The sequence below is a fragment of the Uranotaenia lowii genome, chromosome 1, assembly GCF_029784155.1.
Source record: "Uranotaenia lowii strain MFRU-FL chromosome 1, ASM2978415v1, whole genome shotgun sequence".
In the NCBI taxonomy this organism is placed as follows: Eukaryota; Metazoa; Arthropoda; class Insecta; order Diptera; family Culicidae; genus Uranotaenia; species Uranotaenia lowii.
In genome coordinates, this window is record NC_073691.1 from 208,897,201 (window position 1) to 208,909,691 (window position 12,491).

Below are 12,491 nucleotides of genomic sequence, written 5' to 3' on the forward strand. Positions count from 1 at the left end.
TACGATTTGTTACATTTTAACGACAACATAATTGAATTCGACCAGCATATAAAGTATCAAAGACGCATTTATCGCATCAAAAATCTTCGTCATGCCAAATTCGTTAATTCTCAGGCTATGGAAAAATGTGTTTTCAATAGTGTTCAATATTTTTTGTGTTGTCTGGGATTTTAACGCTCGTAATTAATTCAATCTCAATGAATACTAAGAATAATAATATTTCATTCCGATGACTTCATGTTTTGTCCTCTCTTGCAAAATAATGATTTGAAGATTGATTCAAGAATTTACTTCTTAACTTTTCAATGAAATTAGTGAGTAAGAGTGAATTTTTCAACTGTGTTTACTGCTCCGGCTAGCCTACCGCACGGAAGGCTACCGTCGCTCGATTAGAAATTTTCCCAGTAACCGCAATAATTTAGATTGGATGTGAATAAGGATTCGATCTACTGCATACTTTTCACGTAGATTTCGTTGTATTTCGCATCAATGAAATAATAAATGATTTATTCGGAAAAAAAAAGATTTTATTTACCGGAATTTATACCTATCACAATACACAACTTTTCACAATTTAACTTCACTTCACATTTCTTCACGTCACAAAGTCTCTAAAAAATGTATTTCATTTAGCGGTTGGCTGATCGTCCCAGCTGCTCCAATTCTGCATCCTGTTGAAATGGCAAAATATGTAAACAACAACCAAAGAATGATATTTTTACTACTTACAAAAATACAGCTTCTCCAACGCAATAAAAACTGCTCTTTACGACAGTCGATAGCACTTGAATTCGCGCGCGCCATATTGGGTATCTTTATTCTTTCACATAATAGATTTTACGCAAATGAGCCCTTCAGAGCTAAGTGAACATCACATAAAATTCAACAAACCCGTTTGTGATTGGTGGTTCACTGGATTTTCACGTAAATCGAACGTGTCTTTGTTTTGAAGCATGACAACTATGGGAATTTCACGTAAGGATTAAGTGATTTCGTATTAGCTTCCAAGTGCTTCACGTAAACCAAGCAAAAATTCACGTAATGAGTGCCTACGTGAAAATCTAGGTGAATTTAACGTTTTCTTTTCGGCTGAGTGTACGCTGAGCGATGACATTGAAAAAGATAGAAAGGGAAACATGAAAAATAAAAAGAATCATACACTCAGCCGAAAAAGGAACGTTAAATTTACCTGGATTTTCACGTAGCCACTCGTTACGTGAATTTTTGCTTGGTCTACTTAAACCATTTAGGAGTTAATAAAAAATCACTTGATCCTTACGTGAAATTCATATAGTTGAATGTCGTCAAAACAAAGACACATTCGTTTTACGTGAAAATCCAGTGATCCGCCAAGTACTGAGGGATTTGGTGCATTCTATGTGATGTTCATCACGTAAACACGACTCATTCACGTAAAATCTTTGTGAAGGAATACCAGTTTCAACATGGCGCAGATCCGACAGGTGGTGCATAAAGACAAAAATACTGGGTTATGGAGAAGCGATGATATTCTTTTCGTAAGTAATAAAATTATGTTTTGTGGTTAGTAGTTATGTACATCTTTGTTTTTTTTTCCACAGGATTTGATATTGAGGCAGCTGAAACGGCCAAGCAACCGCTGAAGAGGAAGAACAAATTCCATTTTTCGACGAATTTTTGTTCAATGAATTGAGTGGAGTTACAAAGTGTCAGTTTAGAAGTGTTATGCAAGTTCAAGTGTTAAATATGTTATTTTGTCGTTTAATAAAGTTTACTTCCGAAATCAAAGCATTTTTATTTGAAATATCCGAAAAAAACCTCCCTATATTAATATTACAATGAAATCTACGTGAATTGCACGTAGCAGAACGAAGTCCTACCCAGCGGTGTTTAAACTCGCCTCGGAAAGAATCATTCGGCTGATTTTTTCCGAGTTTAACTTGTTGTGTGCAGATTGATTTTATCTTCGTTCCAATCATGACGTGATTGCACACAAAACAAAGAGAACAGTTCCGAGTTGATGTTTTCCCCTCCTCGCAGGAATAAAATCACACCAATGAAACAACAGAACGAAGCTTACCGTACACGAATGCTCACGAGCGATCGTTGCCCGACGGACCGAGTTAACATTCCTCGCACCCTTCTCTCGCTCGTTTCCCGTTCCCTTGTATCTATCACTTTTAGCCACGCCCCCATGTGTTGTCCGATTGATGTGTTCGGCTGCCGAACGAAAACGATTTTTTCTTTAATTCGCTGAACTGTTCGTTTGCTTCGCTGATGTTTCTCCCCCGATTGCTGTTTACTCCTGCCGAGTTTACCCGAAGCTTACTTCCTGATGCTTTCCGAGTTGAACTTTAGAAAGCATCATTGCAGATTGAGTTTAACGAAATAAAATCGTTCTGCAAAGAAGGGCAAAGTGCGAGTATGTAGACTCGCGATTTTAACATCTCTGGTCCTACCCACATTCGATCTACGTTTAATTCACGTACAACTCATATGAAAATTACGTGAATAATCTGCTTGCTGCGCGAGCTCTGTTTGCTACCTGAAATTCACGTAGGTTTCACATGATTTTCATGGTGACAAAAATCTATGAACATTTTCACGTAGCGGTCATGTGAAGAATTTTTTCGGTGTAGGCGAAGATCCATACATGGACAAAACAAAACTACCCACTTGACTACTCACTACTGGGTTGATTTACATTAAGCCCAAAGTAAGTAGTTTTGGGTGGGTAGTTTTAATCTACTAGAGGCTTTTTATCAAAGTACCCACTCACTAGGTACATTTTTTTCCTCTAGACTGTACGCCATTTTCTTCTATTGAATAGACGCGTCTGGCAGAAGTCCGAGTAAAAGTTTAGGTCGCAGCTTAGCGAATACATAATCTTATCCGCTGAGTCCGAGATTTGAAGACAAGTACGGTAAGCATTTTATTTTTCTATAAATTTAAAACACATAATCATTGAATTTCCTTTTTTTTTTGTAGATGCTGCAGAAAAATTCGCCACCGGGAATTCCGAATGATGCAACCGGATCCTTCACCTTTATTGCCTTTATTGCCAACGGCAGCCCCAGCAGCCAGCTAAAGTTACATGCCTCAATGCAGCCTTTCCGGAATGTGTTTATTCTTGCGGGGATCGGCGAAAGCTGCAAAAGCATGACTCCTTCAGAAGAAGCAAATGTGAAATTCATGTAACAATCAGGATGAGGATGATCGGAAGCGGCATCGGTACTCCTCCCAATAGCTCCCGCAATCATAGGAAGAATTATTCCTCTCATCGACATTAGGTGATTTTTTATATTACTTTTATCTAAGGAAGTCCACTTATAGATGTTTACTTTTCAGCCAACCAAAAAAAAACCCGATGAGACCGACGAATGGATTTGTACGGATGGGAGGGGGAAGATTGAAAGCCAATCATCAGCTCATCGGGAAAATCTTTAGGGGACTAAATATCCAACGCCGTAGCTGCATAACGTTCTGAGCAAAGTAATCGTTTGTCATGATCCGAATCGTGAGGAGTCCTCGATCAACTTTATGAAATTCATTCATGATTCAAGGTAAGTTGATTTGATTTACGATTTCCTTTACTTAATGTTCCATGTCCACCAATCAATTTTACTACTTACCGGATTTGTTCTTTTTTGTTACAGGAACTTACAGTTGTGATGAATGTAAGGAACCTAAGGAACTTGTTCGAACAATCCGACATGCTTCGAATTAACAAGTTCGGAGTTGCTTATCGATATCCCTACACAGCAAAAAATTTCTAAAAGTATACGGAATCTAAAACACGAGTAGTCTAATTTTTTACAAGTGTAAATCGAAGACGATGTAATTTTCAACTCCTTTTGATGTAATTTTAGTCTTTTTTCAAAAAGTGAATAGAAATACATTGTTTTGCTATAATTTTACATTCCGTGATGTAAAAATCAAGCGGTCAATGAATTTTATATCACAAACAGTGTAAAATTGTATGTTTGATTTAAAATTAAATGGAAATGTGCAACTTGTGTGGCGCGCGTCGGATACAAAGTAAACAAGTATGAAAATTTTTCGAAAACGAGTCGTAGGCGTAGCTCTAGCATTTCCATAATCCTTCAAAAGCTGGTAGGTTCATAATAATGTCATATTGAAAAAAGAAAGATGTTGAAATTAATCAGTTTCCTCTTCATTACAGCAAGATCAGATTTTTTGCAGTGGCAGTGATTTTTCGCAGAAATTTTCGTCAGGCGGAGGTGACGCGGACCGAAAAATAATGGTGTTCTGGGACGAATCGAGGATCCTGGTGACGGCTATCTGTTCAACATCACCGTGCTGGGAATCATCGGATGAAACAAAAATTCCAGGCTGAAGCTGTGCGTGATGGTGTATATCTTTTAGGTTATTTTTGGAAATATATGCGAAATTAAATTTTTAAAAGCAGCGTATTCATTCATGGACAACAGCAAAACCTGAATGTTTAGCAAAGATTTCTAATATTTACGATAATAAATCTTAAAATTTACATCACCGTCTATTTTTACACGACGGCTTTCGTCGTCCGATTTCGTGCATTGTTTTCGATCTAAATTTACACGCCTCAAAAATTACATTCTTGAAAAAAATACATCGTGATAGAATTTTACATCAAAAACTATGTTCCGTTTTCGTGCATCGTTTTCGGTCTAAAATTACACGAATTTTTCTTGCTGTGTAGGAAAGTATTTCACAACAAAAGCAGTGAAAAAGTATTTAAAAAAATATGACCCATGTTCGAAAAAAAATGGAAATAAATGTATTATTTTATGAAAAACTCCTCATAAAACAACCGTTTGACCTTGTGCTTAAAGTATCTGAATTTCACGTCCAAAAGCATAAAAGCATGAATTTTACAAATTATTTCAATTTTTCCCATAAATTAACAAAGTACATCATTTTCACCCACTGGGACCTTAAAGCACAACTACCTACTAGTGGGTTGTTGTGCTTTAACCTACTAGTAAGTTCCTGCACTGAAGTGGCGATTTACGTCAAAATTACCTAGAGTGGGTTGTTTTTTCTGTCCGTGTAGCTTCAAGGAAAAGGTTCATTTCGAACATGTAGTCCAAGTCAAGCATAGCCAGCACATCCCTCACCGGAACGTTGGGTGGTTTTCCTCGGGCCCGATGGGAGACTATAAAATTCGTTCTGGCGATAAGGTGGACCTCACACGACCAAACAATATGCTCGATGTCATGGTAACCTTGACCGCAGCTACACAAACTGCTGCCAGCAATGTCAAAACGATAGAGTACCGCGTCTAAGGAGTAATGATTGGACATGAGACGGGAGAATATACGAATAAAATCCCGACTCAGGTCCAACCTATTAAACCAGGGTTTAAGGCTTACCTTTGGGATAATCGAGTGGAGCCACCGACCCAACTCATCCTCGTCCCATTTGCGCTGCCAGTTGACAAGAGAGTTTCTTCGAACCAAAAAGTAAAATTCGTTGAAGACGATTTCACGTTGATACGTGTCGCCTTCCATCGCCCCCACCTTTGCCAGAGAGTCTTAGTCCATAGGTCGGCAACCTGCGGCTCGCGAGCCGCATGCGGCTCTCTTGATGTAAAGCTGCGGCTCTTTAGCTCATTGCACTAATATTATATATATTTTTGAATGCAATATTTATAAAACCGTACTGATGTGATAATTGAGTCTTGTGACCTGGCACACGTTTTTACATAGATCCAGAAGTGAATTTTAAAATTTTATCCGCTGTAGGAACAAGCGTAAAGACCCAAATGGCAAAATACAATTTTGAAGCCTAATTTTACTTTCATTTCCTTTTTTATAGGAATCTAACCCATTAAAGTCATTAATCCTCGACCAAATTTTGTAATTTTTTTGATTTTCACTGTTTTTGAAGCTTTAGCTTAGAGATAAAGACTTAATTTATCAATAACCGTGAATGCGAGGAATAACCGTTGTTTCAAAGCAACAAATACTCAAATCAAATTATTTATTTCTAAAACCTGTGGATATTTTTAAATCAATCGAACAACAAAGCTGTGCTAGAGCTAACAGGAAAATCAAAGTTTATCATTTACAAAAAAGTAGTTCTTAGGCAGCCTCTACGTACCCACAATAAATTTTATATTTTAAGCACTAGCAAAAACTTTCTTGGCCTCTATTAAAATTGATCAATTGAAATTTCATAAATCGTATTAGAATTAATCAACCATTTCGAAAAATAATCAGAACTTTGACGCGTAATTTTTTATGAAGAGATTAATCACCTTAATTTATGTTTGTTACTTTAATTTATCGGTCTTATCGGTGAAAAGTGAAGTCCTTTTTAGAAGGGACATCTTAAGATTGTAAAATTGACGCGTAGCAACATAAAAATATTGGAAAAACCATTTCAATACTATTTAATAAATTTGAATTCAAAACGATGATTTTAAATTTTCTGAATATTGGCATTCATGATTGCCCGGATTTAATCCGGCTTTCCCAGATTTTCAAAGAAAAAAATGGGAGTGCTTGGTCCGGTTCGAATGCCAGGATATCTAAAATAAAGGCCCTGTTTTTGTTCCAGGATTATTCACAATTTTTACGAAATTCGAAATTTTTAACTTGTTTTAGCGCATGCATTTTTTAAAATTTTGATTTAATTGTTATGACGATTCTCGTGTGTTGATTTTTCAGCTTTTTTTTTTTTGCTTTTTATGGAACCGACATAGATTTTGGCTGGATTTGCCCGGATATTATTCGATTTTGAGTTCAAAATTAAGAAACCCAATGCCAAAATCTGGAATGCTTTCTCAAAAAATAACGGGTTACAAAGTTAACAGATACCGAAATACAAATACAAAATAACAAAACTTAGAATTGAGAATGTGGCTTGTGATATAGCTCAGTTGGCAAGTCTGTTGTCTCCTGAGCCGATGTCCGCGAGTTCGAGCCCAAGAGTAAACATCGAACACAGTTGTACCGGATAGTTTTTCAATAACGATCCGCCAACTGCAACGTTGATAAAGTCGCGAATGCCATAAAGGTGGTAAAACGACTATAATCGAAACAAAAAAAAAAGAATTGAGAATTCAAATTAAAGTTTGACAGCTTTTCAAACTCGTATCAGCGTTGAGAATGGATGAAAGCTTCAATTCTGAAAATCTATTTAAAAACTAAATCACAGGCCAAATACTTGTAATCATTAACAAAATTGACCTTTACACCTCGAAGCAATTCTTTTATAGTTGATTTTTTTAAAGTAAACCTTTGAGTTTTTGAACATATTTAAAATTTCAAGTGTGATACCTGCAGCAAAGATTTACCAAAAGCACTTAAACTTTCAATGAAGTTTCCGTAACGGACACATTTTTTTATATTTTCGATTAAGAGTTAATCCCCGTTGATTTGTTTTTATTAACTTTTGTTTTGAAACTTTGAAAGAATCCTTGAACTGATTTTGTCAGTTAAAATCACATTTTTACAGATTTATGCTGGTCGAACCACAAGTTTTTTTTCTATAATCTTAGCTTTAGCCAGCATTGCTGAATAATATACAATAAATTGAATTTCATTTTTCATTCAATTGGACGCACAATACTGAAAATCACATGTGGTATAAAATGAGATTTTGGATTTTCCAGATGCATAAAATTCTGAAGACACGTTAACTTGATGTCCAGAATTTGGAAAATTCTGCCAGTTATCAGGAGCATAATTTTTTAAAGTTTCGGCTACATAAATTTTAATTGAATATTATATCATACTTCTGGATTTTGTAAAGGATTGGCTATTTGGGGAATGTAATAAAAAAGTGTGATAATTTTAAGAAAATTATTTTCCTTTACTTTGTTTTAGCTTTGCTTATCAGATTATCAGAAACAGATTCAAAAGAAAAATACAAGAGCTAGAAAAAAATATATAAGGGGTTTAAAATTATTTTCGCAAAACTAATGTTCATTTACAATTCATTTATTTTGATTTTTTAAATTATAAACAAAACATCTTTAATGTGGCTCTTTCAAACTCTGAAATATTGAAAATTTGAAGTTTTTGGCTCTTCCGACTCAAAAGGTTGCCGACCACTGTCTTAGTCCATTTTACTATATATTTTAAAAATTATGAATAATACTGAAGTATTAGAAATGTTGTTGTGTATTTTGTCTGTGATGGATCAAGGTGATGGATCTCATTATAGATTGCATCAATTGCATCATAAAGTTTACACACTTTCAGAAATTTTTAAAATTTTATCTTCGGCTCCTCTTTCGTTGCTTAAAATTTCTCGGATAGATATCGGTAAATCCAGGTTCTCGGTAGGTCTGAAACTGCGGACAGCACACGAAACCTATTATTTTGGTAATTGACATATTTTTCTTAAAAATTTAAGACAGAACATTTCAAAAGGGCGAAATTTACAAATGTATAGACAAATCGAGATAGCAATTCACTCAAACGTTTTTACGATTGGACCTAGGAATTATATATAAATTCGCCTTTCAAATTTGTCGAGAGCTGTGCTGATGGTCACTGGTCAGTTTCATACACCAAATCTTCATAACGTGCAGTCATCGAAATCAATAATAAATAATGGATGAATTAATAAAAAAAACTTTGTTCTTGATACATTAGCATTTCAACTTACTTTTATAGAATATTATATAGTGTAATTAAGAGCAAGCAAAGCCAATAACAACAATTTCATTAAATTTCAGTTTGTTTTAGTTTTAACGATTTTAGTAAATTGGAAAATCAGGGTCAATAATTTGCGTCCACGCGTGTAAGCCTCCAAAAATATCTTTGGGTGGTTTGAGGCCTTTCTGTTCAAACAGTGGTTTTAAATGACGAACGGCAAGCTGAGAATCATTTCCACGACGACACAGCAGAAATACAGGAACTTTATTTTCCTCAGCACGATTTATAAGTTCGTTAGTTCGACGATCCTTTAAAATGTCATCGATAGGAATGTTCACTGAAGACGGAAGCTGACAAATCTCAAATTGATTGCTCCCTCGTACATCAATCAGTATGTGTGGGTCTGCCGAGTCCGCCAACTTTTTGTACTCTTCAACGGTTATGCGTTCATTCGGTTGTAATAAATGCAAATGTGAATCCTTATCGGTTGCTTTCATACTACAAAATACTTCGTAATCAATCAATTGGGTCAAGCTTGGTTTTTCAGAGCAAACAGAGCAGTCGACTTTTTTCGGTCGAAGTTTCAAGTTGCGGAAGGTACTTCGTTGTCCATCAAACAATAATAATCGTCCGTTCAGTACACCCTCATTTCCTAGTATTATCTTGATCGTTTCAAGTGCTTGAAGTGCTCCTATTACACCCGTAATTGCTCCTAACACGCCACCATCTCCACAATTCGTAACAGTTTCCGGTGGTGGAGGTGTAGGAAACAAGCATCGATAACATGGACCATCTTTATAGTTGTAAACTGTAAGCTGTCCTTCTAATTGCAAGGCACTTCCAGAAACTAGTGGTTTTTTGAGAAGAACACATGCGTCATTCAATAAATATCTCGTCGCAACATTGTCTGTTGCATCGACTACAATATTGTATGGTTCAAGAATACTCAAAGCATTATCGCTGGTTAACTGTGTGCGATGCGTAATAATTTCGATCTGGGAATTGAGCTCAGCGAGAAAAGTTTTGGCAGATTCGACCTTGCTCAGGCCAACAGTGGATTCTGTGTGAAGCAGTTGCCTATGCAGATTCGTGAGCTCTACTTCATCATAATCCAGGATACCAATGCAACCGATGCCCGCACCTGCCAGGTAGAGTGATGACGGGCAGCCGAGACCGCCGGTACCAACCACCAGAACGGACGCTTTTTTCAGTTTCAGCTGTCCTTGGACTCCAATTTCGGACAGTATAATCTGGCGACTGTATCGAGCTATTTCATTGTTATTCAATTTATTCAAACAATTCTGGAATGGTTTGAAAGTAGTACTTTGACAAGGCCTAGAAAATGCAGTACACTTACTTTCTGAAAATGTTTTTTCAAGGCCTTCAGCTGTTGAACTTTTTGGCTGAGCTGTTTGCGCAACGTGCGGATGTCATGTTCCAGTAGTTCAATTTCCATCTGCTCTGTCATTTTAAGTGAGGCTCGAGTCTATGCTGAAAAGATTCGTAAATCAATAAAGATGATCTGAACAATGATATATTAGAATATTATATACAACTTATGAATTCTTTCCGATTTCGAACACAACCAAAATAGGTCGATTCACGCACTGCATGCTGACAGTTGGCGTATTTTTTTTTGATTCCGGAATTGGCTCTGAAACTGTCAGAATAAAAAAACGATTTTCGGGGTTCGAGTTATTCCAAAGGTAGGTGTGCGTGAGAACGAGCGCAATGTTTACATGCAGCTGTCATTTTGTTCTCCCTTCTAGATTTCTTCATTCGGTTCTTCACATCCGGATTGCCTTTTTTCTTGTCCGGATTGCACTGGACAGCAGATAGTTCACTTTTGCTTGGCTGAGAGGTTCAAAATCGCGGCAATCATCATTTTCTCGTTCATTATTTCAACTGTTTTGCTTTCAGCCACAAACAGCTGTTTAATGTTTTGACAACAACGTTGAGAGTATTGGTGAACTTCTCGCAAAACTGACTTTCTTCTCAGGGCGACTCCGTCCGTTTTTCGAGCGAACCTAGGTTGCCTCTCGAGCAATAAATGAGCACGATGACAGCAGTTAGAGCGAACCTAGGTTGCCTCTAGTTTGCCTCCAGGTGAAAAAAAATACGGTAAGTGCCTGACCTACACGCTAGAAATTATTAAACCGTTTATGTTTCAAAAATAACCATTTTTGACCTTTTCCCGGGAAATGCCATTTTATGACTTCTCCATGGGCGATGGGCGCGCTCACAAACCCGGTATACGATTTCTCGTGTGTTAAACAGAGGCAATAGCCTTCACTCCAATTTCACTCCGATTAGCTGTCATTCTTATGGAAATCTGTGTAAGAGTAAAGAGCAAGCTTTATTCTTTTTAGCAGGCCCAATCCCAATGGAAATTAAGCCATAAAATGACTTCTAGGGGAAAAGTTCGAATATGATTATTTTTCAACCGAATGGGATTCTAGCGGAGAAGTTAAAAAAAGGTTATTCTTAACCGTTTTTTTTAAAGAGCTGCTTTGTAATTTGCAGATTTGGAAGAATTTTTAATAAAATTTTCAATAAAATTTCACTGTTTTTGACACTTCGCGCGATTCCTGTTTTTATTCTTTTCCAATTCTACACGCTGAGGCACAAAGCAAACATTTGGGTCCTCATTTAATTCTCACACACACGTTTTGAGCAAAAGTTCTCAGCTCAATTTTGGGATAAAAAATCAAAAAGGTAGTTAGTTGTAAAGAAATAAGATGTTTTTAAACTCTGTTCAATACGCTATTTATCTTGGTTTCAATCGATCTCGATCGGTAAATGGTTGTTCACTCAGCCATTGTTTTGGTCGAAACTAATCCATTTGACGTTCAAGAAAGCCAATCGAAATCGATCGAAACCAGTCAAAACCTGGGGGAGGAACATCGTACTTGGAAATATACTTCAAAGTACTATGAGCCGTTCTCAGATCGTGACAACTGACGAATAGCTATGAAGGCTACAAACTGATGATGGATTGTAAGAAATACTGAAGGAGAAGAAACCGTTCGCCGGACGAGACAAACCGTGCACAACGAAAGCGACCCATCACCATCTATTTACTACTTAGAGGATTTGAAACTACTTTCTCTAAATCAATAACTCTCATTATCTAAAAAAATTTAAATACAAACATGTAAGTATGAAACCTACCACTCCCACCGGCGTGTAAGAGAGTCCCTTTCTAGACCTCAGGGCGGCACGCTTATCAAACAAAATCGCAGGGAGCTTCCAGAATGCACTCAGAAAAAACCCCAAAATTGCACTTCTCGACTAATGGTTTTATTCACGCTTATTTGCACAGTAAAAATGGTCACAATAATAGCACAGTACCTGGAGGGCCAAGCCCTTGTGGATGCTGCCGATACTGGTACGGGTGTCGGTAAGGCTGACGTGTCAGCGAGTGTCCAATGACGATGGCGGTTCCTCTTTTCCTCGAATACAGCGTCGATCTCGATTGGTTAAGACAGTGGCCTTTCAGGTAACGGGCGGTCCACCGTCTTGGGTCGATCCGTAACGTTCGAGGGCGTAAGAGCGACGGGTACTTCCGATCGTGGGTTAACCGACGGTTATACCCGTCGTAGTGGGAGGGAAAAGATTATTCCAACCACGGTATTTTATTCCAAAACAAAAGGGGTCCTGTATTAAGGGGACACTGGCATTAGTGCGCGTCCTTCTTGGCGAGGGCAAAATGGCGGATGAGTGGCGGTTGGCTTACCTGGTGTCTGGCTGTTATTTGCACTATCAAAGTTTTTACGTGTACACTGCGGTGGTTTTTAGCAAAGTGAGCCAGCACCAGGAAGCCGCATTTGACCGGCCTTGAACCGCGAGTTTCGGTCGTTGCTCTCGTTGGGCGTTGGGCGTTATCGTTGGGCGTCGCTG

At 37.4% G+C, this 12,491-nt stretch overlaps 1 protein-coding gene and 1 long non-coding RNA gene across 6 annotated transcripts in view; one reads left to right on the forward strand and one right to left on the reverse strand.

The window, feature by feature from the left end:
* The first annotated feature begins 2,975 nt into the window (after positions 1 to 2,975).
* LOC129740000 (uncharacterized) lies at positions 2,976 to 4,004 on the forward strand. Its single transcript, XR_008736063.1, has 3 exons — positions 2,976 to 3,269; positions 3,328 to 3,542; positions 3,636 to 4,004. It is a non-coding gene; the product is annotated as an uncharacterized LOC129740000 (long non-coding RNA).
* Positions 4,005 to 8,551: 4,547 nt separating this feature from the next.
* The window catches only part of LOC129745954 (adenylyltransferase and sulfurtransferase MOCS3-like), a 28,219-nt gene continuing 24,279 nt past the window's right edge, over positions 8,552 to 12,491 (reverse strand). The window contains exons 1-3 of one of the 5 annotated variants that reach the window (XM_055739390.1): positions 10,148 to 10,227; positions 9,949 to 10,082; positions 8,552 to 9,892 (exon numbers count right to left, since the gene is read on the reverse strand). In XM_055739390.1, the coding sequence (XP_055595365.1) occupies positions 8,693 to 9,892; positions 9,949 to 10,059 (1,311 nt within the window). In that variant the 5' untranslated portion in view covers positions 10,060 to 10,082; positions 10,148 to 10,227 and the 3' untranslated portion in view covers positions 8,552 to 8,692. Of the gene's footprint in view, positions 9,893 to 9,948; positions 10,083 to 10,144; positions 10,228 to 12,491 lie in introns of those variants that run through there. The other 4 variants (XM_055739364.1, XM_055739382.1, XM_055739356.1 and 1 more) reach the window with 4 other exon arrangements.